The 26,080-nt window shown below is 32.0% G+C and overlaps 3 protein-coding genes and 1 long non-coding RNA gene across 4 annotated transcripts; 1 reads left to right on the plus strand and 3 right to left on the minus strand.

Moving 5' to 3' along the window:
• Window positions 1–165: 165 nt before the first annotated feature.
• LOC102590680 (VAN3-binding protein) lies at window positions 166–4,064 on the minus strand. Its single transcript, XM_015312365.1, has 7 exons — window positions 3,953–4,064; window positions 2,969–3,287; window positions 1,985–2,366; window positions 1,300–1,479; window positions 1,120–1,169; window positions 975–1,032; window positions 166–565 (listed from the first exon to the last, which is right to left on the minus strand). The coding sequence occupies exons 2-7, from the start codon at window positions 3,233–3,235 to the stop codon at window positions 330–332; spliced, it is 1,173 nt and encodes a 390-aa protein (XP_015167851.1). The 5' UTR covers window positions 3,236–3,287; window positions 3,953–4,064; the 3' UTR covers window positions 166–329.
• An 8,063-nt stretch (window positions 4,065–12,127) lies between these two features.
• On the minus strand, window positions 12,128–14,197 carry LOC102591258 (GEM-like protein 5). The gene is made up of 3 exons (XM_006355369.2): window positions 13,704–14,197; window positions 13,342–13,616; window positions 12,128–12,529 (listed from the first exon to the last, which is right to left on the minus strand). The coding sequence occupies exons 1-3, from the start codon at window positions 14,044–14,046 to the stop codon at window positions 12,302–12,304; spliced, it is 846 nt and encodes a 281-aa protein (XP_006355431.1). The 5' UTR covers window positions 14,047–14,197; the 3' UTR covers window positions 12,128–12,301.
• On the minus strand, window positions 12,644–13,335 carry LOC107062124 (uncharacterized). Its single transcript, XR_001474430.1, has 2 exons — window positions 13,041–13,335; window positions 12,644–12,880 (listed from the first exon to the last, which is right to left on the minus strand). It is a non-coding gene; the product is annotated as an uncharacterized lncRNA (long non-coding RNA).
• Window positions 14,198–17,685: 3,488 nt separating the features above from the next.
• On the plus strand, window positions 17,686–24,842 carry LOC102588817 (uncharacterized). The gene is made up of 11 exons (XM_015312366.1): window positions 17,686–18,036; window positions 19,072–19,147; window positions 19,465–19,572; window positions 19,950–20,066; window positions 20,534–20,890; window positions 21,830–22,152; window positions 22,940–23,039; window positions 23,126–23,185; window positions 23,310–23,396; window positions 23,857–23,997; window positions 24,297–24,842. The coding sequence occupies exons 1-11, from the start codon at window positions 17,930–17,932 to the stop codon at window positions 24,624–24,626; spliced, it is 1,806 nt and encodes a 601-aa protein (XP_015167852.1). The 5' UTR covers window positions 17,686–17,929; the 3' UTR covers window positions 24,627–24,842.
• Window positions 24,843–26,080: the final 1,238 nt, after the last annotated feature.

The raw sequence follows: 26,080 nt of genomic DNA on the forward strand, positions 1-26,080 counted from the left end.
TTTTTTTTATTGGGGGGGGGGGGGGGGGGGGGGGGGTGAATGAAATATAAACAAGAAAATGTCCAGGAAAATGAGTTCTTTCTTACAAAATTCCATTATATTTAGCTACTTGGAAATAATGAGTTCTTAGGTGAATTTACAAAATTCTTACAAACAAGACCTGTCTCACATTGCCAATATCTTAGATACTAAGTTCTTATTGAAGATTGTAGTCTCTCCAATTAGCAAGTACAACTTACATCTGAAGTATCATAAAACAGACAAACCAAGAACTATCTCAAACATTTTTATACATAAAAATAACACAAAAAATGAAAAACTAAGTTAGTCTAAAAGCTCTTGTTGATTTTCAACATTGTCATTGAGCCCTCAGTATCTTCATATAAACTGGTTTTATCTAGAAGCTTCTGAATTCCATCAACCCATTTTTGTTTATGGCTTTTGCTCTTGCACTTGAACTCTAGAAGACCCTGAGCTGTCTTTACTCTAAGGTACAAATCTAGGCTTTCAATCTCTTTGTTGAATAGCCATGGTTCACTTTCATCACATACTTCATATACAACACCTGTTGCACAATGAATGGCGTCAGAGGCGGATGCAACACGAGTTCAACTGAACTCGATATTTTTGTTGATAAGGGAGCATAAATAGATATAGTCAGACTTCTCTATAACAATCATCTTGTTCATTTCACTATAACGGACAAGTTTTCTTGGCAACCGACTTTCTTATTATGTTATATTATATATTCTCTAAAATAGCATCTCGCTATAGCAGTTAAAAAATATCTGGACTAATGATGTTGTTATAGAGAGGGTTGAATGTATGTGAAAAGTCACTAAAGTGTCTTAAATGTTGAACTCGTCAAGTTAAAATTCTGGATTCGCCTCTGAAAGAAGTACATCGCTTATTAAACAAATCTATCAAGGGAAATGAAAAAATTGAAAACAATGACACTATAGGGGAGAGCTTACATTTGTTATTCTTAGAAAAAGCTCCACCAACATGTTTACTCTTCAACTTGATCACAACCTGTAAATTGATCCACAGAAGTTAGTACTTCCATTTATGTTTGTGAATTTTATGGTATCTCAAAATCTTGAAAGACTATTAACAGACCTGAGATTTTTTGTTTATATAAACAGAAACGCGTTTCCATCGTTGCAGACCTAAGAATCCAGAAAAACAACAGCAAGTAGAATCAGCAACAGAAGAAAATTGAATGAACTTTTGTTGAACATATTGTGTAATAAGAAAATGTATATTAAAAATAGTTCTTGCATATAAATCTGTATTCACCTTTTCTTGTGAGATGCAGCAATTCACCCGCAAACGGAGAATCGTGTTCATCCATCTCATTAGGGAAAACAGTAGCAAAACTTTGAGCTTCCACCATGCTTCTGTCACAAGGACTTATTGATGCATTCCTCTTTGCTTCTTTTGGTAATCTTGACTTAAGAGCTGCTTCTCCTCTCAAAGCTTTTCATTAATAGCAAAATGGCTACTGTTAGTAATCATGTATATAAGTATCTCAAATCCATTTGCAAGAACACAATACCACAACAACTACGTTTCAGTTCCAAACAAGTTGGGACTGACTACATAAATCCTTACTGTTCATGTCACTCACTTAAGTCCGTCTCATTTCAATATTATAAAAACTTAGGGCCGTTTGGACATGATTTCAAATCACTGATTTGAAGTCAAAACTTGAAATCAGACTCCCAAATCCTATGCCAGACGCCTATTTAGTTTCTGTAGCACTAGAAGTTTTCTATAGTTTCTACTGATATATAAATATTTAACATAGTACAGTCAAATCTCTCTATAATAAAATTTCGCAATAACATCCAAGTGTTCTTTGGAACCGATTTTCATGTTATGTTATATTATATCCGTTCTCTATAACAACATTTTGCTATAGCAGCCAAAAAATATTCATACAACGATGTTGTTATTTGACAGTAAGTGACTAAATAAGTACCTGTGGCAGCTGCAGCTGTTAGTGTGACAAGATCACTAGCACTATGTATGTCTACAGCTGATCTAACAACAGAGGCTACACGATCATGATCCGCCCCGGCTGATTCAGCCATTTCAAGGCAATGTGAGGCCAAGAGTTCAGTAGCTGATGCTAAAGCCATGCTCATCTTTGAACTCGAACCGTTTGAGTTCTCTGCTGCTGCTGCAGCAGCCAGTGCTGCAGCTAGTCCTGCTATGGACAGGACAGTGTGCATATGCGCGTTTTCTAGGCGCGCCTTTTCTTTCTTCTTGACTGAGCTATTGTTAGAATCCTTATGATGGAACCACCTTCCAATCCCTCCAGGCTTTCGCCCGTTTTGTGAATTCAACATCTTGGTCTCTGGCTGCAACAAAATCTATCACTCAGAAAAATAATTGACAGGTTGAATTTTTTTTCAACTCCTTTAATTTGGAATGTTGTGGATACAAACTTGACCATATTTTATCACAACAAATTAAGAGAAAAATGATAATTTGAGCTTCAAATATTTTCAAGTTGTCAACTAGTTTTGGGACATCCACTCACAAAATTTCAAATTTCTTTCAAGTAAAAATGCATGTCCAAACACAAATTAAAATTCCAAAAATCACAACTTCAAAAACTCAAATTTTCAAGTTTCAACTTCACAATCTATCACCAAACAAGACCTTAATATTGTTGAATTCAAAAGAAAGGGAGCTTTTGGAGTAACGCTAAAGTTGTCTTCATATGACCTATAGGTCACAGATTCGAGTCATGGAAGCAACCACTAATATTTGTGTCAGGGTAAACTACACATCTCCAGGGTTGGCCCTTCCTAGGACAGTGCCCAAAAACGGGATGCTTCGTACACCAGACTACCCCTTTTTATTCTTGACTTGCAAAACTTAAAAAGCCTCAAACACAATAATACCATATCTTGGAAGGAAAAAAAAAACATAAGCTAAAAAGTAGAAAAAAACTTACTAGTTGTGGAGGTGGAGAAACTGATTCATTAATCACACTAAATTTCCTTTCAAAACTATAGTGTTTCTGATTTTTAGCAAGAGCTTTTGATAATTCAGAAGCAGAGAGACTCCATGATCTTGACAAAAAATCCATTGGTTCCATTGGTGTTTGTGGTTGATGAACAGAAGGCAATTCTACATCCATTTCTTCATCTTCTTCAACACTCGAAAGCCAATTATCTAAATCATTATTCTTCTTCCATCCCAAAAGATAGTTTTCCTCCATAACAACTCTGTTTTTCACCTCTTAATATTCCACCCTTTGAATAACTTTGCCTGTTAATTAATTAACCAAAAAAGAAAAAAGTGTAAGACAATAGTGAAGTGTATATATATGCATTGTGCTTCTTTCTTTTTTTTCGAGATGCGGATTCAACTGAACACATTATTTTCGGCTCAAATCACTAGTACATATGAGGAAAAAACATTCATTTTGACTGTGTTGACTTTATGAGTGTGTTTAGTATAATGGAGGTCATTTTTCGTGAAAAATATATTTTTACCAAAAAAAAAACCTATATATAAAAACTTAATGATACTATTATCAAAATCGGAGAGTGTTTTGATGAAATTTTTGAGTTTGAAGATTAATAAGAATGTACAAAGTGTTAGCAAATTAAAACGGAAAAGGAAGATCGAGTAGGATCAATGAATCTAGCAGATTGATCGCTAGATAAATACAAATAAGTCTATATTTTGACATTACCATAAAAAAACTTGATTCTTTCGCTCCTTAGTGGCGGAGAAGAACATAGTGTTAACAACGTTAGGTACAGCTAGGCCCTAAACAACCAACCAACCATAATACTATAGAAATTAGATAAGTTCGATCTATAATCACATTTTCTTGAAAAAATGACTTTTGTTTTACCAAACAAACTATATATCTTAAATCGGCCTCTCGTTTTTCGTGAAGTGAAGAAAGGGAAGAAAATGACTTACCTTAACAAATCTGAGGACTGTATAGACACACTAATATTAGAAGAAAAAAGAACATGAAAACTTTGGTCTCAGCTTTAGTAGTAGATTGAGTTTATATATAGGAGAGACAACAAAGCAAACATCAGAGGTACATGATAGCTAACATAGGCACACTTGGTCTCATGAGGACAGAAAAAATTAAAAATAAAAAAATTATTTATTTACGTATTCCAACACAATATTCGTTAAATAAAAAAACTATATAATAAAATAATATTAATTTGACTAAATCAAAGAAAACATTGTCCAGACTGAACGGACGTTTGTTTCCTAACGTTAAAACAGTTGTTGCAAAAAGTTGGATTAATTTATACACAAGCACACGAGCTATATATACAGTGTGCATAAATAATATTGTATTCCAACCAGGATTTTAACTTATATACGCGGACAATGTAACAAATATCGATACTATTAATGTATTTAATTTATTGTAGTGTATAAAATACTTCTCGTGTGTCTCAATTTTGTTTCTCATTTCCCAAAGACAACTTTTAAGGCAGACATATCTATTTCATACCGCTACATAGTTTGTGTATAAAACTTATCTAGGATTTGGGTATCTTCTTTTATATAAACACATTCATTAATTTTCATTTGTGACATATTCAGAATTTAAATTTTATGAATTTGGATATTCGAGTTCGAAATCTATTATTTTTACTTATTAAATGGTTTTTCCCATACATATACAACCCCTAATATAAGCCAAAACAAGAATCATAGGTAAAATCAGAATTTGAATTTTATGAATTCCTAAGATAAATTTAAATTAATATATAATGTAATAATAACTGAATTTACAGTCTAATATGTGGAGATAATTACTAGTGAATTTTTTAATACATATCTGAATAAAAGTTATTGAGTTTACGTGTACTCATAGCTTTCAAGCTAGGTCCGCTCTGGGCTCAATTTTTTATTAGATCCCTTTATTACATATGATTTTTTAGCTTACTAGTTTCACTTCCTTAATTATGGGGGTGTTACCTGTAGTTATACGTTAGTTGATCAGATAATGTATATTTTTTTTTCTTATTTATAATATAAAAATATAAAAGATAAATTCTATTTTTACCAACAAATGATAGTGGGGATCAAATCTATTATAACTTTCGGTGGTTGTCAACTTTGGGAGTATACTATATATTATATTTAATAAATTACATAGTTTTGTAAAACCGTGTTTTAATAAATTGCATTTGTGAACCTTGGATTTAGGAAGATTGCTATGTAGGGACAAACACTTGGTGAATTTTTATTTGTTTTAAGTTATGTTAATTCAAGTTTAATTTGTGACATTTTAATCTGATTTTTTTAAGTTCTCTTGTCTTTAATCTTATCTTTGCCCTTTTGTTGAGACATGAGCAAAGCTACTTTAGGTGAAGGGTGGTTCAATGTACTTTTTTTATCAAAAAATTATACGTATATACACATCCTTAAAATAATTTGAGAAGAAAATTTATATATTTTTCGCTAAATTTCTGACTCTGTCATGATAAGATGGACGCATAAACACAATAATCCGTATAATTGTTAAAAAGACTAATCACATAGCAAAGTGGTGATAACTGAAAAGATAGGGCTTGGGGGATAATGAACAGCAAAAAATCTTCAAGTGCAAGTGATCAGACTTGACATGTTATTATCTTACATATACATAAAATATATAACTCAAAAAGCTGACATAGAAAGTGGAACTCAGATGAATTTTTACAGCTGCATGCCTTAAAAATGTGGCATTTTATAATCTTGAAATAAAACAAGTTACCTATTATAACATATCAAGTATTGTCTATCGGTATTACTATTATTACTCTTTAATTATTAATATATTCTTCAATTTTAGTATTATTTATTGTTTTCTTTGTTTCAATTATCGTATTCTATTTATTACTAGTACTGTTCTCTTCTTCATTATTTTCAGCATGACTTTATCGCTACTGTATTTACTTTACACATTTGTTTCTTGACATATGTTAGTACTAGAATTGCGCAGAGTCTATAGGAAACAACCTATTTATACCTTCACATGGTAAAAGTAAAAGGTACGAACATACCATCATTCCGAAATCTAACTCACGAGACCACAATGTTACGTTCTGCTACAAAAGATAAATGCAACTCGATAATTAATATAAATTTCATATAAATGACTTTTAACCCCTACATAAATAGCACTATAGTGAATTTTTACTTGGAATCCCATGCGAGCACAATGATTTTGCTCCAATATTTAGGTGCTTTTTTTTTTTTTATCATTTCACGTGCCTATAGACAAGAGTGAATATATAATCATTGTTTTACAACTTTAGGAAAATTAATAGCCACACTATGCTTCCATTTTACTCTCATTATTATTTCCATTGACATATGCATCATGATATATGTCAAAACACTTGAGAATATTACTTTTAGACTCATGCCTTACCAATGGTTAATGGGGAAATTAAAGTAGAATTGAGCCACTAAACCAGCTCACATCATAATTAATCCAATCTTAAGTAGCACTAATTAGCTAGGCATATATATACACACTCAATATTCAATATAAAGCATATATGAAATGACAAGTATAATAATTTGTTATATTGTTCGTGTAGTTTAACATGTGATGGTAGGTCTCCAATTTTAAGTAGCATTAATTAGCTAGGCATATATATATACTCATGTGAATTTAGTAAATTTTATTTTATATGAATTGATAAACTTCAAATCTTAAATATGACTCTTTTTGCTAGATAATCAGTTAATGTTCTCCATGTATATACCACATATATAGTTGTTAAAGATATTTTATGAACATGATCATTTTTTTCATAAACGAAAAGGTATATATAATTAATGTAACAATAATTTGATATTCATATATAACTCATATTGAACGTGGTATATAAGGAATCAAATTTCAGCTTGGTGGAAAAAGAAAGAAAAACAATGTCAAAAGAAGCATGAAAAACATCAACACACAAATATTCTGATTGAATTGGTGAAAAAAAATGATGAGAATTTGTTTTTCACCACGCATTTTTTCAGTGAGTTAGTTTAAGAAAATGAGTGGAAAATCATGTTATATAACACAAATATCACATTGATTCGCAGTGAGAAAAACCTTTATTTCGATCTGTGAAGAAATTAAGGAAAACTATGAAATTCTTCTAATTAATTGAATTATTGGTTGGATAATTCAACAAGGATTTATATTTGCCTCCCTCATTGTCATTGACTTGTGAAAAAAGCAAGTGTAAAATTTTCAAACAAAAGGCTTTATTGTTAGTGGGAGAATATAATATATATGTAGTCCAATCAATTATGAAGGGAATATTAATCTTTACATCCATTTTGGAAAAGTTTATCGATTACAAAGTGGAAAGGTAAAATGCAATGTTATTAAAAGCCAATGTGATTTTAATAAAAAGAGTTTTGGGATTTTGCTTTTTGCACACTCTATGGAAAAAGATACTTTTTCATAATTTCATTTGCTTTCTACTCACGCGTCAATATTTTTTTTTACCCTTCTTTATATATGGCCCTAAGGAGATATGACTTTATGATTTATTATTAATGTTATTCTAGGGTGTGTTAAAATATGTATTTTTTAACATAAGTAATTTTCTAATTTATATTTTGATATTTGATAAGTATAAGTACGCGAAAAAATATTATCTCAAACCTATATAATATGGGATGGCAAGGGGTTGGAGGAATAGCATTAAATGTCACTTATATAGCTTGTTCAATTGAATAGTGAGGATATTGAGGTGAAAAGAAAAGATCCATATTTGCCTCTTAATTTTGGTGGGTCATTAGCAATGGATTAGCACTTAGCAAGAACGGGTTAGGGTTTGGGTGACAAATCAAGTCAAAATTAATAACTCATAATATAGTGGAATCCTAGTTGGTAACGTTTATATGGAAGGAATAGTCTCATGTGGCGTGTCACATCACTAAAAATTGTGTATTGTTAACTTTTGAAAGTATTTGTGATCTCTAGAGATAACGGAATGGACATTTTTTATCTCAAAATATAACGGAGAATATAAGTGGTCTATTGGGCAATATTGATCCTTTCCTCTTTTAATTTTCAAGGAACTTATTTTCTTAGAGAAAATGTTTCACCAACCAAGCATAAAAAAAATAAAAAACTTAGAAAAATATTTTCCTCTTTGTACCATTTTTCATGGAAAATTGATAAATAAAATACAAAATATGTTTGTAGGATTATTTTTTTCTGGCGGATCTAGAATTTTCACTAAGGGCTTTCGACAAGTAAAAAATCTAGTGCCTAGATTCAAACTTGGAATATTAAGACGAAATTTGAACCCCCCAAAACCGCTAAAACCAATCTCTCGTCTTATTTTTAAAAAATTCAACATCTCTCTATATACATATATATATATATATAAAGATATTTTTTAATATATATATATTAAAAAATCTTATATATACAATGTAATTTTGTGTAGAAGGATTTCAGTAAACAACCTCGCTCCATCACCCCTAGACTGGTTGCTAAATAAAGCCAAATGAAATGCATTTAGGTATGATTTGATTGAAGTTTTTTTTTTGGTTCAATTTTGAAGTATTTTAAGGTGAAAAAACTTGTCCAATTCTGTGGAGCCATTGAAAAGAATCATCACACTAAAATGAATGACACAAAGTGGCTTAAAGATATACATGTAACATGCGTAATCATATGTGATTGTCTAGTCAGATAATTTGTGCATCATACGTAATTACGTATCATTAAACATACAAAGTTATGAAATTTAAAGGGAAAAAATTAAACTATGAATTTATATATTATAAATCTAGCTTGAATTGTTTGAGCTTTAACTTTTGCAACAATGTGATAAAGTTGCCTTTAAATTGAAAAAAAGATAAAATTCTTCAACCAAAGATACATACATAACATACATAACATATCCAGTGTAATAAGTATCTTTTAAACATAACTTCGTAAGTAGAGAGTAGCAGTAGAATTAAAAAAATTATTAACGAAGCTAAAATTAAATATGAAGAAGTAAACACACGAAAAAGCTAAAGAAATTCAACATCTACTGTATATACATAAAAACAAATTAACTATATATAAATAATATAATTTTACACCAAAAAAAGTTCGAATGAACCCCAAAACCCTTACTACCCGCTAGCGAGTAAAAATCACACTAAACTAAGTGTGAATACTTTAATGAATTTAAATTCTTAAAAGTTGTGAAAGTTATATATATATATATATCTGGTACCAAACAATTTAGAACATCACAAATTTGATAAAGAGTTTTCATAATGATTGGAATAAATACATTTTCAAATAATTGTACAGGTAAAATCTTTAAACACGGGCTAACTTGTTTAGCTACTACTCTAGCCCTAAATAAATTGTCTTTGATATTATTCTGTTAAATTTTCTTTTTGGATTTCTTGTTATTACTCTCTGTTTCAATTTGTTTATCTGATTTTAATTTTGCACAATTGTAATTAAATATGTCTTAAATATGTCAAAAAGGGAAAAAGATGTTCATTTTTAAACAGACTAAAAAGAAAAGTAAAACAAACAAATTGAATAGGAGTAATTTTTAGGTAGATTAGGAAAGTGAATTGCTAATTTCCATATAATTGACGTTTTCAAATTTAGTAAAAGGAAATAAAGGGAGAAAATATTGAAAAAAGATTGAACATCCACATTTTATTTTACTTTTTCAGGGATTAATGTAATTACATACTAAATAAGGACAAATTGTAATTTCATATTAAAACTATGTGATTCCTAAATTTTAAAATAACTTAAATACACAACTTATTTTATCATATTCTCTAAAATTTCCTACCATTTGAAAAAATTACAAAAATTCCTACTCTCTCCTATTCTCGGATACATCACTTTACGCGATGTATTGAGATGTATGCGAGATGCGATGTATCGGAACGTACGATGTATCGAAACATTGAGTGATGTATCCAAAACTCAAACGCAACGTATCGGGACGTTGAGCTATGTATCCGAAACCGATACGGTATGTATCAGAACATTTTGGGATGTCCGGAATTTTTGTAATTTGAAAAAGAGTAAGGATGGGATGTAATTAGCTCTTAACATTATGAAATTCTTAAAAATTCCCATATACTAGCTCCAACAATGAGCCCAATTGCAATGGGTGCAATTGTTCAAAGTGACCCTTTTTTGGGGTTTGCTGCAGTGCCATAAACTAGGGGTGTACAAAATCGAACCGAAAACCGAATCAAATCGTAAACCAAGAAAAAAAATCCGACTAGTGGTTGGTTTGACTTGGTTTGGTATTGAAAAAAAAAACCCTACTATATTTGGGTTGGTTTGGTTTTAACTAAAAAAAACCAACTCGACATTATATATATAATTTTAAAATTTTATTTTATACATAAAAATATTTACTTTGATATAATTTTTAAATATTTCTTATACTTTTTCATAGTTTTTATCTTTTAATATATTATTTCAAGTTTGAAACTTAGAATTCTGAATGGTTCAATAAATATTATAGTCCACAGATGTTGGTAATCATAATAAAGCTTAAATCAAAATCAAATTAATACTAATGCAAAAAGAAAATCAATTCAACACTAAGAATGACAATAATATTGAATATTTGTTCTTTAGTTTTACATTGGTTTAGACAATTAAAATACATAACCTAATTTAATTTCCTTTAATATTTAGTCATGTAACTAATACTTATTAAACTTAATTTTAGCATGATTTAGTACTTTTAAATTATGATCATTTTCATTATCATATCATATTTTGTGTTATTTTCTTAAGAAACACCTTAGATAGTTGTATTTTGGTAGGACTAAAGAAATATTTGAAGTACAAGTAAATTATATGTTTGTATGAATACTTTACCGGAAAAAATCCGAAAATCCAAAAAACCCGAGGTTGAAATATCCGAGTTTTATTGGTTTGGTTTGGTTTATAGATTTAAAAATCTGACACAAATGATTTGATTTGATATTTGAAAAACTCGAACCAACCCGGTCATGCACACCCTAGCATAAACTGTATACACAAGTGCAAAAGTGATGACTATTTCCATCACAACTCCATCAAATCCACTGAGCCCAGCAGTAACTCCATGGGTAGGAACAGCCTGCAAAAGCCCGGCATTTTCAGGCCCAATAAGTTAGAACTATGAGCCTACCGGCCATTTCGACCCTATCTTTAAAAAATAGCCATTTTTTCAATTTTCATTGGTGAAGAAACTTCATAAATTTCACATGTAGAATTTGAAGTTCTACGACAATGATTATTTTTCGGTTACCGGGGCCAAAAAGTGACTATTCGTGAGAGTTATCCTTTCAACAATATGTGCTAATTTCAGCTAAAATTTTAGATTTTTTTGCAAATTAACTACTTCAGAGTTCACACGGAATATAGGAAGTCCAAACATGTAGCAAGTCGCTAGATTTCTATGTCACGTTGAATTGATTTCTTAGATGATCACTCAATTAAGTAAATAATTAATATCTCAAAAAGTCATTTTCTTTGTTGAATAAAATTAGAATCAAGAAGCATAGTGACTTTATAAGATAATAAGTATTAACTGAGTAATCATTAGAGAAATCAACTTACGTATACGTGATTGTTGATCTATCACCTCTTATTAGACATTTGGTTATTCCTTGACGATGTAATTAATTTTTAATAGGGCTCAAGTATATGATATCCATTTGATTTTTGCTCGAATAGGCCCAATAAAGAGGTATAAGTATAAGTTTCTTGAAAGATTTTTCATTTTCAAGACTCGTCTCAAACCAAGATTTCTGACAGAAATATACGCTCATGCTTTAAGAAAAAGTTATTTGTTACTCCTCTATTTCAATTTATTGGTTTGATTTTATCTTAAAACCTTCTAATTATTAATAAGACTCGGTACAACTCCCTAAGCAAGATGAACATCCCTCTGCATTATTCATCCAACTTACATCTTAGATCTTAGATTTCATAGACTTAGAAGGAGTAAAGCATGAAAATAATCAATGAAATAAGTGTTCTAACACATCTAGTTAAGTTGTTAGTTTGCAATTCCTTTTCTTTTACCTAATCTCAAAATCTATACTCGTAGATTTTGTATAAAGTCAAAACCAAACAAAAAAATTAAAACGCAAGAGTTTCTCATCAAAACAACCAAGTCACTCCCAAATAAGTATAAACATACAAGTAATGTTACAATAAAAAAATACAAAGATATATCTAATGCAGGAACAAACTGAAAAAGAAAAACAAACTAAAACAGAGTGTAGCCCAATAAGCTATGACAGGCAATTTCTTCTAGTAAGTAGCTGGTTGTGGCACATTGACTTCTCCAACATGAGGAGGTTGAGCTCTAAAAATTGACAAAGTGTCAAGTAGATGACGTTTTGCTTTCTCAAAATTCACAAACCCCATGAACCAGAAATCATGACCATCGATGGTAACAATCTGAATGTACATCTCTGGTGGAGACTCTCTCATCACTATTGGATTTATAGTCCCAATATTTCCCAAAGGTATTGCTACCTGCACACAGTTCAAAATCGCATCAGATGATAAGTAAACACTCTAATAGGCACATCTGAACATCTCAACTCGTTTAGTCTATAGGCACATTTAAACATCTCAACTCATCTTATACTGTATCAGCTAGGCGCATATGAACATCTCAACTCGTCTAGTCTATAGGCACATCTAAACATCTCAACTCGTCTATACTGTATCAGCTAAAGACTCTAATTTACAAAATAATCATATTCAGACACCTCTAAAATCTCTGTGTCACTTCAATATTGAATGCCCACAAGACACAATGAGAAATATTCAGTTATCAGTCGAAACCAGTGTGCACTTTACATTATATGCACATCTAAACATCTCAACTCGTCTATAGGCACATCTGAACATCTCAAGCTCGTCTAGTCTATAGGCACATCTAAACATCTCAACTCGTCTATACTGTATCAGCTAGGCACATCTGAACTCGTCTAGTCTATAGGCACATCTACACATCTCAACTTGTCTATTCTATAGGCACATCTAAACATCTCAACTCGTATCAGCTAAAGACTCTTAATTTACAAAATAGTCATATTCAGACACTTCCAAAATTTCTGTATCACTTCAACATTGAATATCCACAAGACACAATGAGAAATATTCAGTTATCAGTCGAAACAACCAGTGTGCACTTTAGAAATTGGAATGTTTACTTACCGATTGAAGCCAAATATAATTAACCCTTATAGCTAGCATATTGCTCTTAATTTGTTCGTGTCAAATCAAAATCAAACAAACAAATTAAAACGGGGAGAGTATTTGTTTGGATTGTGTTATACCTTGTAGTAGCTCCAGGCCTCCTGACCAGATGGAGCTTTGAATGATAATGGGCGATCACTGCAAAAAGCAACTTTCGTAGTTGACAGATAGAGTGTACCAGCAACAGGACCAGTTGCAGTGGAAAGACAACAAGCAAATGTCTTTTTCAGCTGTTCATTAGGATCTGCTTCGAAAATCTGTTTGTAAAGAGGCTCAAATCCACCCTCTGTCAACGCCTTGGCTGTCAAATTAAGTTTTCCCCATGCCGCTCCTCTAACTGATGGTCCAGCTTTCACTACAACAGACATGACCCACATATATCATTAGTCAAAAATTGTAAATACTCCTTTTGACTATAATAACTATTAGTTGAGTGACTTACGATTATACCAAATGTTGCGGCCGATGTTCTCAGCTCTATTACTCCACGAATTGAACACATTAACAACCGATTCAAGTGGGTTATTGCTAGATTTGTCAATTGGGGAATAAACAACGTAAGGCAGTGGCTGAAACTCTTCTCTTTGGTCCTCAGCTCTCCATAAGGCGGCTTTCTGATTGTCTGGATGAGAAGTTGGAATTGCAGGCGGACCCATAATATGAGTTCCCCATTTTTGCTGATCCATTTCTGGTGCTTGAGGATCTGAAGAAGATGAAGAAACAGAAGGTATCTGAGGCTCTGATTGTTGAAATTTGGGCTGATTTTCCTCTCCTGTGCCTGTCATGATTGAAGAAATTGCTTGAGTAATTGAATTTTGAGTGGAATTTGTCTTAGATGGACATATAGTTATGGAATTATAATAATTTATAGACGATGATTATGTAGAACGTGTACGCGTTTTCATTTTTTATTTTCGCTTTGTCAGTAAGATTACACTAGAAAATTTTGGGCTTTCTCTCTGGAAAACGTAGCTGAATTGTCTTTCTAGTTTTTCTAGAAGAATTGAAGAAACATCTTGGAAATTCCATGTTCTACCGGATATTGACCGAGTTTTTGGTAGGATGGATAAAAATAATAATTTGATGATAAAAATATTAAGTTTAATTTTATGACATGGTTGGTTTGAGGGTACGATATTAATTAGTTTCATAATTTATATTATAATAATAAAATTATTTATTTTATAAAAAAGTGAGATAAATTAATTATTATAAAAAATATTTTTGCTTTTATCTTATTCCGTATATTAAATGATCCTGTATTAAAATGAGTTTTTAGCGAGAAACGGACACTGTAATTTGTACAACATGGATTCATATTTATTTGTTTATATTTAATTGAGCAACTTTCACATATAGCAAACACAAAAATTATATTTGTATGTTATAGCTATATTTTTCATAATTGCACTTCATAACAAACATAAATATGTATATTTCGCTATACATATACAAAATTAAGCAGTTGTGTATAATTTGTTTCTGTTTCGATATACATATACAAAAGATCAATTGTATAATATGTGTTTGTATAAAGCGAGAAAGAGAGAAAGATAAAAGAGAACTGGGCAGGAGAATATTTGTATTGTATAATTATAAGTGTATAGGACGAAGATATATGTATTTACATGTGTATATACAATTTTCTCTCACTTTATACAAACAGAAATGCAATTTATACATTTCTATTTGTATAAGCAAGAGAGGAGAGGGAGAGACTGGCTAGCGAGATCTGGGAGAGTGGCGAGCGAAATCTGGAAGAGGGGAGAGAGGGAAACGAAAATATATGTATATATCCAATTTTTCTCGCTTTATACAAACACAAACGCATTTTATACATTTGCATTTGTATAAAAAGTGAGAGAGACGAGGAAGAGAACGAGAGTGGCGAGCGAAATTCACCAGGAGAAAAGCGAAATAGCAACAGTTTGCTATATGGTACAATTAAATCAAACTATGTTTATAGCATTTAATTTAAATTAATAGTTTGTTATTATATATAATTTTCCCTCATTAATTTGACATTAATATCCATAATGTAATTGTCAAGAGAATTTTGCTTGAGAGAGATTATTTTCTCATATTTTGTACTTTTTATTTTATATTAGTTTTCTAAGTCAATTGACCAAATCCTATTAAAATAATATGTATTTTTAATATAATGTTTGTTGTTATCTAATCTATTATCCTTGAGATTTACAAATATGAATCTGCACATGATATTCTATTTGATTTGATCTCAATATCTTGACTATTTTAAATCATTTAAATATATTAGAAAATAAATCATAATACTTAATAATAACAATAAAATGGATATATGATGATAATTTATTTTTTTAATATATTTTTTAAATTAAATAATTACTATTTATTTTTAACTTAACAAATAAGTGAAAGTAAACGGAAGAAGTAACTTATACTGTATCTGTCCAACTATAGTTATCTACTATTGACTTTGCACATGAATTAAGAAACTATAAATAAAAAGATAGTTTTACTATATCACTCTTTGAATAAGGAAACAATTATAATTAATGATGAAAGTAATTTAGGAACTAAGTGTAAAATTATTCATTAATTTTATAAAGTGGACAAGTATTGTTGAACATCTCAAAGTAGTACAGTAAACAACTACTATTGAACGGAGAAAATAAAAAATTAAGGTGGTAAGGTGTGAAAAACTATAATCAATGGGAAAAAAGGTTTTGAGGGATAGAGGTTACCAAACCAAAAGGGAAAGAATTACTTGTTCATTTTTCATTTTTTAGTTGTCCCTAATTATTTGTTTATTTTGATAAATTAAGAAAAGACAATTTTTTTTTTACATATTATACCCTCAATTAATTACTTTGGAAAAGATAGAACTTCTCAAAAGTCCTAAGTTTTTAATTCACCCACTTCATAATTAATAAGGTAAAATAATAAATTTACTATATTAATAATTGTTTTTTTAATAGATGTGTCAATTTAAAAGTGAACAAATAACTAAGAAGAGAATAAAATTTTAGTCGAAACTTCAGAGTAAATGTGAAACCAAGAAGCAAAGTCAACAAAGCAATTGACCAAAATATGGTCCGAACTCCAAAATTTTAAACAGGTTGTTTTAAAAGATGGATCTCGATGCATAGTTTGATGGAGTTGGTGCAATAATGACACCATCCATTTAACTAGTTAGTGACAAAGTTAGAATTGTGAAAATATAAAAAAATAAAATTACATAAAAATTAAGAAAATTTAATATGTAATATATATAAATATAAAAAAAATTACTTACTTACATAGTGTAATTCTTCAATATATATGACTCCGCCATTGATCAATAGTACTCCTTCCGTTTCAAAAAGAATGTTCGTACCAAAATGTCCTTTAATTTTGTAGCCTTAAACATGTCAGGTGAAAAGTTAAAGTTAAAGTGTTGCCAAAAAAGAAAAAAAATTATTTTTTTAAACAAACTAAAAAGAAAATAAGATTATTTTTTTTAAAACGGAGGGAGTCCCAAAACATCCATATGCTTGGTAGTGAGACCCATATATTTTTCGGTGCATGCATGCTATACATAGCTATCATGTGGTCACGGAGTATATATAGCCCAACATTTTGAAAGCTACTATCTTCGTAGTTTCAACATACTTATCATGTTTTATTTCTTGAAAATAAAATTATATGAATTTTAATATGACCAATAACTTTAGATATATAATTTAAAAAAATATAATAGATAATTTATGCCGAAGAGACTAGTATTTTTCATATAGTCATTAACTCTACTAAAATAAAACATAATAATTATTTCGAGGCAGTATTTGTCCAAGAATCTTTCTTCCACTTTCATCTTGATCTGGTTTTGTGAATAACTTTAAAGAAACCAAATATCCAAGCAGAATGATGAGCAAAACACTCTTTATTTTTTTAAAAAAATAAAAAATAAAAATCTCAAAAGTTTCATTTAAATAGTTTCATAAGTTAATTCATTCTCAACAGTATTATGGACAATAGCATTATGTATCAAAATCAAAAAAATCATCAAATAGACGAAACTATGCTAAATTACAACAACCAAAAAAATGAGGGATACAACACGAGGACTTTTGAGGATCATTCAAGCCATTTATCATACATTTAAAACATTTTTGACCTTTTTCCATAATTTTACCACCCCTGTTTTTTCCGTTAAATAAAATTCTGACCAATTCCTTTTTTTTTCAACAAAAAGTTCTGACCAAAATCAACAACATAAATGCAAAAGAGTGACAGGTGAAATTAAATACAATATCATTCAATGTTCTCAACTACTCTAAAGTTCAGCAATTCAATTCTTTGCAGCTAACTTTGGTCCCATCTTTTTCTGGTAATTACTACTACTATATATCTTTTTTTTCTATATGTATATATGTGTGTGTTTCAATTTATTCAAGATTGTTAATTTAGTATGGTCCAATTAATTTCTATGAAAACCCCATTAAATTAATCATTGATCCTGCTGTCATTCCTTCATTTATTCTTCTTGTAGTTCATTTATCATAATCCATGCTGAGAGAATTTTTATTTTTATTTTTATTTTGTTAAATATGTTTTTTTTCTACATGTAATGAGTTTGTAGTGTATTCAAGAATATAATGTGAGATATCATAGTCTTTTTTTTTTTTCTTAGTGATCAAAGAAACAATGAATAGTTTAGTAAAAGATGAAAATCAGAGAAGAGTTGGGAAGAAACAAAATGGAAGTTCTTGGAAATGTGCATATGGTTATTCTCAGCATAGGCGATGTAAAAGGTTTGATTTTTGGGATTTTTTACTTAGAATAGACAGCGGATGTATAATATATGTATATATGTGTAGTTGTGTTTAAGTAGTGTATAATTTATGTATATCGACTTTGGAGATGTAATTATTTTTGGTGTGTTGAATGCCCTTTTTATTTCTTCTCATGTGTGTTTTGTCTGTTTTTGTGTATTCCTTAGCTTATTAGATGGTTAATTATGGTTTAGATCATGTGTAGAGCTCAGGGGCAGAGCCAGGTAGGGCAAGGAGGTCTGGGTTGCGGAAAATTACATTGTTTAGACATGGTTGAAGTTATTTTTTTTAAGGTATATATAGTGGATTTTGAATTTCTTTGGCTTCTTTGTGTGTTTACTTTTTCATATTTTGAACCTCTTAATGAAAATCTTGGTTCCGCCACTAGCAGAGTAGAGCTAGAGGGGTGGAAGGGGTTCACTCGAACTCCCTTTGCCTGTAAGTTACATTGTATTTATAAGGTAAAATTTTGTTTTTATATATGTATAGTAGATGTTGAATCGTCTTTGATGAAAATCATGTCTCTGACACTCGTTTAGATATAGCAAAAGCTAAGGAGATATGAAATTTTGTGGAACATTGTTACTTAAAAAACAATGTTGTCTTTTCTTGTCTAAAAGACTAAGTCTTTTTGTTTCTTTGTGATTCCAACTTGTAAGAGACTAAATCTACAATGACATATTCAATAATTGTATTTTTATCTTACCATGTGTTTTTTTCAAGTTCAAAGACTTGAAATTTGTAAGATCTTCTGAATTTCTTCAGTTCTTGGATTCCAAATTAGAGCAGAATTTTTCCCCTTCCTCAACTTTTTGATTTTCTCCGTGATCAGTAAGGTTCGATTGGATAATGAACTTTAACTTGAGCGTGAACACATTTGATATGTTGACTTGGCCTTGTAAGCATTCCTAGGGAATCTTGTGTAGTTCATTCTTTAATTGCTACTTTCAATGTTCATGAGCTATAATTGAGTTCTGTGGTTAGCCTTCTAAGTTGGTTATGCTTTTGTCTCAGTGCTTCAGACAAAATCGCTGCTCCATCAAAAGGCGGAGACAGACAATCCATAAAAAAGGAATTGAATGAACCACCTGTAAGAGCTTTATAGTTTTCTTCCTTCGTATACTGAATTTGAGGGTTGATTTCCTATATGGTCACTCAACTAATAGTTATTATCTCAGAAAGTCACCCTTCTTATTGATTCCAAAAATTTTAAGTGACTTTCTAAGATATAACTATTAGTTAAGTGGTCATATGAGAAATCTACTCCGAAATTTGATGATCTTTTAATTTGAATTTACATCTTCACAAGGCGGGCTGTTCCGAATGTAACATTTGCATATTTTGAGAAATGACGAAGTTTGATTAGATAAGTAAATGACATGAGCTGATATATTCTTGAATATGCAGGTATTGCCACCTTCAACAAGGAGTTGTAAAGCAAGTCCGTTACATGAATTCTCCAAAACTATTAGCAAAGAGGAAGTTCCAGAACACAGAGCCTCCTTGGAAAATGATGTAAACAAATCACTCAACGTCTATTATACATTACGATATGCAGTTAATTCCATTATAATGTTTTCCGGTATCCATCTTTGAATGCTTTACTAAGTCAGCAATGTAAGCAGGATCTTAATAAAACACCAATCTTGAATTCAAGTCTAAAATGAACTTTGTTTTCCTTATCGGAAAATTTATATAGTCATATATTAATGGAAATGAGGCCAATATTCCATAGTATACAGATTGACGAGTACTTCAATATCACTGTGTTTCTCTTACTACACCTTATTGAGAGCTTATTTGTATCTCATTAGTTGGAAGTCAGAAGTAACTACTCAAAAACATTATTTATCCAGTTGACAAATTCTCTTTTACTTAACCAATATGTACAGATCGAACAGTTACAAATGCGTTTGCAACAAGAAAAATCAATGCGTATGGTGCTTGAGAGGGCAATGGGAAGAGCTTCTAGCACATTGTCTCCTGGACATAGGCATTTTGCTGCTCAGGTACCCTTTGACAACTAACCGTTTGTACTCTATCTCTTTAGACCTTTGAGTTGTTTGGTAAAATATAAGAAATGGACCACGAGTTAATGGTTTCTTCTCCAGAAATCTGTTGTGTTGGCCTTGACTTTCAGTTTTCCCATAAAATTCTTGGATATGTTTCGTATATATACTTTGTCTAAGACCTCTGATTCTTGCTTTAACTTGAGAATTTACAATGGTTATTTCTTATGGAGTCTTTTTTCTGAATAAGAAAATCAATGGCGCCTGATAACACAACTGATTGGAGTACGTTACCTATTGAAAGAATATTTATGTAATTGAAACTGATGAGGTTTCACTCTTTCGGTCTCAAATTGTCTGTAAGGTTGACAACATAGAATATTGCTCATTCTCCGCTCATTTTCAACTTCTAACCTTGACTCTGCTGAACTTAGTTAAGGTTAATATTGGTTGTCTTCTCATTTCAGACAAAAGAGTTGATAGCTGAGATTGAATTACTTGAAGAAGAAGTTGCAAACCGCGAGCAGCAGGTCCTTTCTTTGTACAGGAGTGTTTTTGAAGAATGCATTAGCCGGCCTTCTTCTGAGCAAAGTTCGGTCATGACTTCTCCAGCACATAATAAAGCTGAGTCAAGAAAACATCCAAGTATAATATCAAGTGCCTTTTGCTCATCCAAAAAATTTCCTTTGCGGACATTCCAAGCTCTTGCTGCCATAAATGACTTGGGAAAAAGAAACTTGTTGCAGTCGAAATCAACACATGCTTCATTTTATAATAGCAAAGCTAATGTACACATTCAGAAGAGTAGTTCAGAGCATACTAAGGTAAGCTTTATAATTCCTTCTTTGCATATTGGATTATTCCTTTTAGAATCCCTTCTAATAAGAGTATGTGTTATTCCAAATAATAGCATCTTCGTCCGACAGACTACGAAATGGTGACATGATACTCTTAGAGATTTAAGAATTAAATGATTTTTAACCTTTTTATTGTCTCTTTTTACTATCTCCTTACATTCCAGAACTCTTGAATCCTAAGAGTATGAAAAGTTCCACTGAAGCCCTAGTCCAGTGAGGACCTGAGTTGCACGGACTCTTTTCACTTTCGATGTCGCACCCGTGTTGGATTCTCCAAAAATACACTACTTTGGGAGAAACCAACACGCACCCGTTGACATTTTTGAAGAGTCCGAGCAACATAGGCGAGGACTCAAATGGTGAAAAACATGAATCCTAGAAGTCTTGGTTTTTTCTACTAAGAAACTGAAAGTTTAAAAGGACTAACCGCTTTTGACTTTTATTTCTTTGGTTCTGATATTTTGCTATCATTGACTTAATGCAGTTGTGTCTTTCTTTTGTTCAAAGTATTAAGCACTGTATTGTGGTGTGTATTCACAACTTCCATTATAACTTTAATTGTGTGTGCTGCTTACTATGCAATACTTTTCTCTTCTGTTGTTGCTCAATAAGCAACATTTTGACTTTAATAGAATAGTAGTTTGTGTAAATTAGTTCATATTAGCTTATTCTTCTTGACTGCTAGTAGTACATTTATATGTTCACCCATTTGACATCAACTCCCTTTGGCTCTTTGAATGCTTTGGGTTTGACATGCGAGGAATGAGGTTACAACGGTTTGGTGAAGTTTGAAACATGCTAGTTTCAAAATAACTATTTTCTTCCATAGCAACATTCAAGGCTGTAAAGTGCGGTTGGGAATGATGTAGCGTATCAACTCATGTTATTTTCTATGAATTGTTGCAGGAGCAAGGGCAGGTAACATCAATGGAAAAATCTCCTCTGGCACGAACTCTTAAAGATCATCTCTACCAGTGTCCTAGTAAGTTGTCTGAGGAAATGGTAAGGTGCATGGCTGCAATATACTGTTGGCTCCGTATTACAGAATCGACAAGTACTGAACAAAAGCGGTCACCTTTGTCATCAAGGTCATCTACTAATGTCATAATTCCACAGCATGATATTAAAGAGGAAAGAGATTGGTTTTGCAAATCAACAATTGAAATATCTTGGATAGCGACAGACAAGAATAACGTCTCTCGTGCATCTTATGCCATCAGTAACTACAGGTGCATTTCTTTGATAGCATAAAAAGCAGCCTAAGCTGCATAAGTTTAGTTAGTCTTAAGGTCCACTCCCACTTCTGTATGTAGTCTTTCTTGAATTACATGATGGTTGTTTCTCCCACTTTAATGATTTTGTTTGTCCCGAAGCTTACATGTAGCGCTCTTTTCTTCTAATAATAGAAGTGTAAATAACTACAAATCAGGTCACTAGCAGCCATTGCATTTGTAGATGAATCTATGTAGAAACAGAATAAGCACTCTCAGGAAAGCTAATCACTGGATCATAGGAATTCCTAAATGCTGACTAATATCATTAACCTGACACGGTTATCAGCGAATTTTCTTACCAGCCAATAGCATTATGTTTAATCTGGATCATTTTGTCAAGTACCATCTCTTTTAGATATTAAGGAGTCTTGACCCTACTGGATAAGCTTTTAAGGCATGTGTTGTGGATATGGCCATATTTAAAAGAAGTACTAAGTGGAATTGCTATATCCTGACCAGATGTTAGATCCTTTTGCAATGCTTGAATCTACTATTTATAGGTGTAATATACTAAGTTAGAAAGACCTCGGTACATCAAACCGAACTCAATAGAAACAATATAGATGGAAGATTCATAGTCTGCTAACAGTCTCAAGCTTTTGATATCATTTTTCTTCTTTTTCTGGTGCAATGCATGCTACATATCCAAGTTCGTCTCTATTTAGCAAAGATACCTATAAAGAACAAAACAGATTGTGTGGGAATTTCCGGTCTAACATGTAGTTTGGTTTTGAACTTACAGAGTTTTGGTGGAGCAATTGGAAAGAGTGAATCTCAGTCAGATGGAAACCATTAACAAAATGGCATTTTGGATCAACTTGTACAATTCCTTAGTTATGCATGTAAAGATGGCTCTTACTTGTATCATTTCTCCTTTTCGATTTGTTTATTATGTTCCTTTACATCTCTTTCTTCTCATCTTATCTAGGCATATTTGGCATATGGAATACCACAGAACTCTCTTAGAAGGTTGGCATTGTTTCACAAGGTAGTCTAAGTTACTTCGTATCATTTTGATTCTATTCTTTTTGTTTATACCAGATTTAGTTGTTTTTGTTCATGCATGTATTTTTGAGTATTTGAATCACCATTTGCTTCTCTGTATAGTGCAGGCTGCTTACAATGTTGGTGGCCAGGTCATAAGTGCAAATGCCATTGAACAGTCAATTTTTGGCTTGCGTACACCTCGGATAGGACGGGTATTCACTATTCTGATCTAGAGTGATTATAAAGTTGTAGTTAAGAAATAGCAGGGGTAACATAATAAGTAATGACTTTGGATCCTTCCTCTTTTTGCTCATCCTATATAACAATAATTGCGCAAAATAATTCTCTGAGCTACTTTGTTGCTCTGACCATCTCATAAGTTGCTATTGTTTTTCTTCTCAACCTTATGATATAAGAACAATTGTTTCTCAATCTTACAGTAGTCTGGCATATTAATATCTTCCAATATGCGCTTCGTCAAGAAACTGGCTGAACTCCTATCAAATAAATGTACTAGCTATAAAGAGTAGTAAATTCATCTATAATTACTTCAACAGTTGGTGATTTCTCATTCTTATCAAGATTTTGATTGTTCATCTGTGAGTATTTGCTAGTCATGTTTGTAGATGACAGACTTTCCGTTGATAAAATATATTTTTCTTCCAACTACAGTGGTTGGAGAGCATTCTGTCAACTGCATTATGGAAAAGATCAGGAGAAGAAAGGCAACTTATCAGTTCAAAATTTGCCCTTCAAGAGTTCCAACCCCTTGTTTGCTTTGCTCTTTGCACTGGCGCTGTTTCCGATCCCATGGTGAGTAGTTGTGTTTCCTCATTGCATTTTTCTTGTATAGATGCACGGGGGCTTGTTTCGATCTCTTGTTAAGTAGTTACATTTTCCCCTTAGATTGTTAATAAAGCAACAATATTTCATTTTGAGGACTTCTTGGAAGATTTGAAGGGAAACAGACTAATTGTATTGCCTAACATATACGAACATCCTAATTATCGAGTACTGTTCTTGGATCATATCTCCGAAAGTGGCCAGCTGACACTAGTTAGAAATCCGAACATCTAACACTTCCTTTGGTTTCTTTCTTTCTTCTTTTCTAGCTGAAAGTGTACACTGCCTCGAACATTCAGGGGGAGCTAGAAGCAGCAAAGAAAGAGTTCCTACAGGCTAATATCATAGTAAAGAAGTCGAAAAGAGTATCTTTGCCTAAGGTTCTTGAAAGATACGCGAAGGAAGCTAGTATTCCATCCGATGATCTTCTTGGTTGGGTCATGGAAAACGTTGAAAAGAAGCTTCGTGATTCCATACAGAAATGTATTGACAGAAGAACCAATAAAAAGGCGTCTCAGATAATCGATTGGCTACCTTACTCTTCAAGATTCCAATATGTAATTTCGAAAGATTTTACGGAGAAGCCATGGTGGGGATAGTAGTCCTGAATGATGTAGACCAACAAGAGAGAGTAAAGGGTGAGCTAGAAAGGCCTAACTAATTTTCGGAAATGGTTGTTCATTCCTTCAGTTTGTAGGATTCTGATTTGATCTGTTATTAAGTGAATGTACATTGACTTCAATTACTTAGGTATCCAACTTTTAATTTGTGAAGTACAAGTTATGTGTAAATATTAGGTGAACTGATACACCTTATGCTACTGCTACTGCATTGTTTTGTCTAGTTTCTGACCTGTCACTGATGCATAGGTCTTCTTTACTTTACGGACTTTTGATTATGATGCATCATGAACGTGTCAATATGTGATCGGGGTGAGCAGTGGTTAGATATAGGAGTGGCTTCGCCGCCTTGGATTGGAAGGAAGGGCTTCACTTTCCGATCGTTTTTTGAGGCCAGTTTAGATGAGTGTGGGCAAGTTTGGGAGTCACTATCGATTTTCGCTGGTAGGGCCTCATCCCTTTGTCACTTAAAGGGTGAAGTCGTTGAAGCGTTTATAAGGGAGTGAGAAAAAAGAGACTTAGAGAAAACCTTCGAGGATACGATCTAGTGGTCAAGAGATTACAAATGAATTTATTATAAACTTTACTGTTGGAGAGAAGAAGTATTTATTTTATTAATATGTATGTGTATTTATACAAGAGAGCAAACTACAAATAAGGAAAGAATCAACTACTAAAGGATTGTGATCTTCACCTAATTATAATAGAAACTAAATCACTAATGAGATACTAAGATATGGAATATCAATCAAGAGATATCACTAATATGCCCCCGCAAGATGGTAGATCGGTCTGATATACCAATCTTGGATCTTAGTGCTTCGAATGGAGCTTTTGGAAGCGGCTTGGTAAGAAGATCAACCAGCTGATCTTGGGATGAAACATGAGAAACACGCAGCAAGCCTTGTTGGCAGAGATTTCGAACAAAATGACAATCAATCTCGATGTGCTTCATTTTGGAGTGAAAAACTGGTTTAGCACACACATAGGTTGCGCCAAGATTATCACAATAGATAACGGGCGGTTCCTTGAGAGAAATAGATAACTCCTGAAGCAAATTACGGACCCAACAAATTTCAGCTGATGCTGAAGCAATAGCACGATATTCAGCTTCTGTGGACGAACGAGCAACAGCTCTTTGCTTCTTAGAGCTCCATGAGATCGGATTGGAGCCTAAAAACACAATGTATGCTGTAGTAGAAGAGCGATCATCACGATTACCTGCCCAGTCTGAGTCAGAGAAGGCGTGCAGATTTAGTGACTTGCCTTTGCGAAGAAACAGACCATTAGCAGATGTGCCAGCAAGATAACGAAGAACTCGTTTGACCATAGCCCAATGTATAGTTGTTGGAGCACTTGTAAACTGAGACAATTTGCTTACAACGAAGGCAACATCCGGTCTGGTAAGATGAAGATATTGTAAACTTCCAACT

The sequence above is a fragment of the Solanum tuberosum genome, unplaced genomic scaffold (genome assembly GCF_000226075.1).
Source record: "Solanum tuberosum cultivar DM 1-3 516 R44 unplaced genomic scaffold, SolTub_3.0 scf00201, whole genome shotgun sequence".
In the NCBI taxonomy this organism is placed as follows: Eukaryota; Viridiplantae; Streptophyta; class Magnoliopsida; order Solanales; family Solanaceae; genus Solanum; species Solanum tuberosum.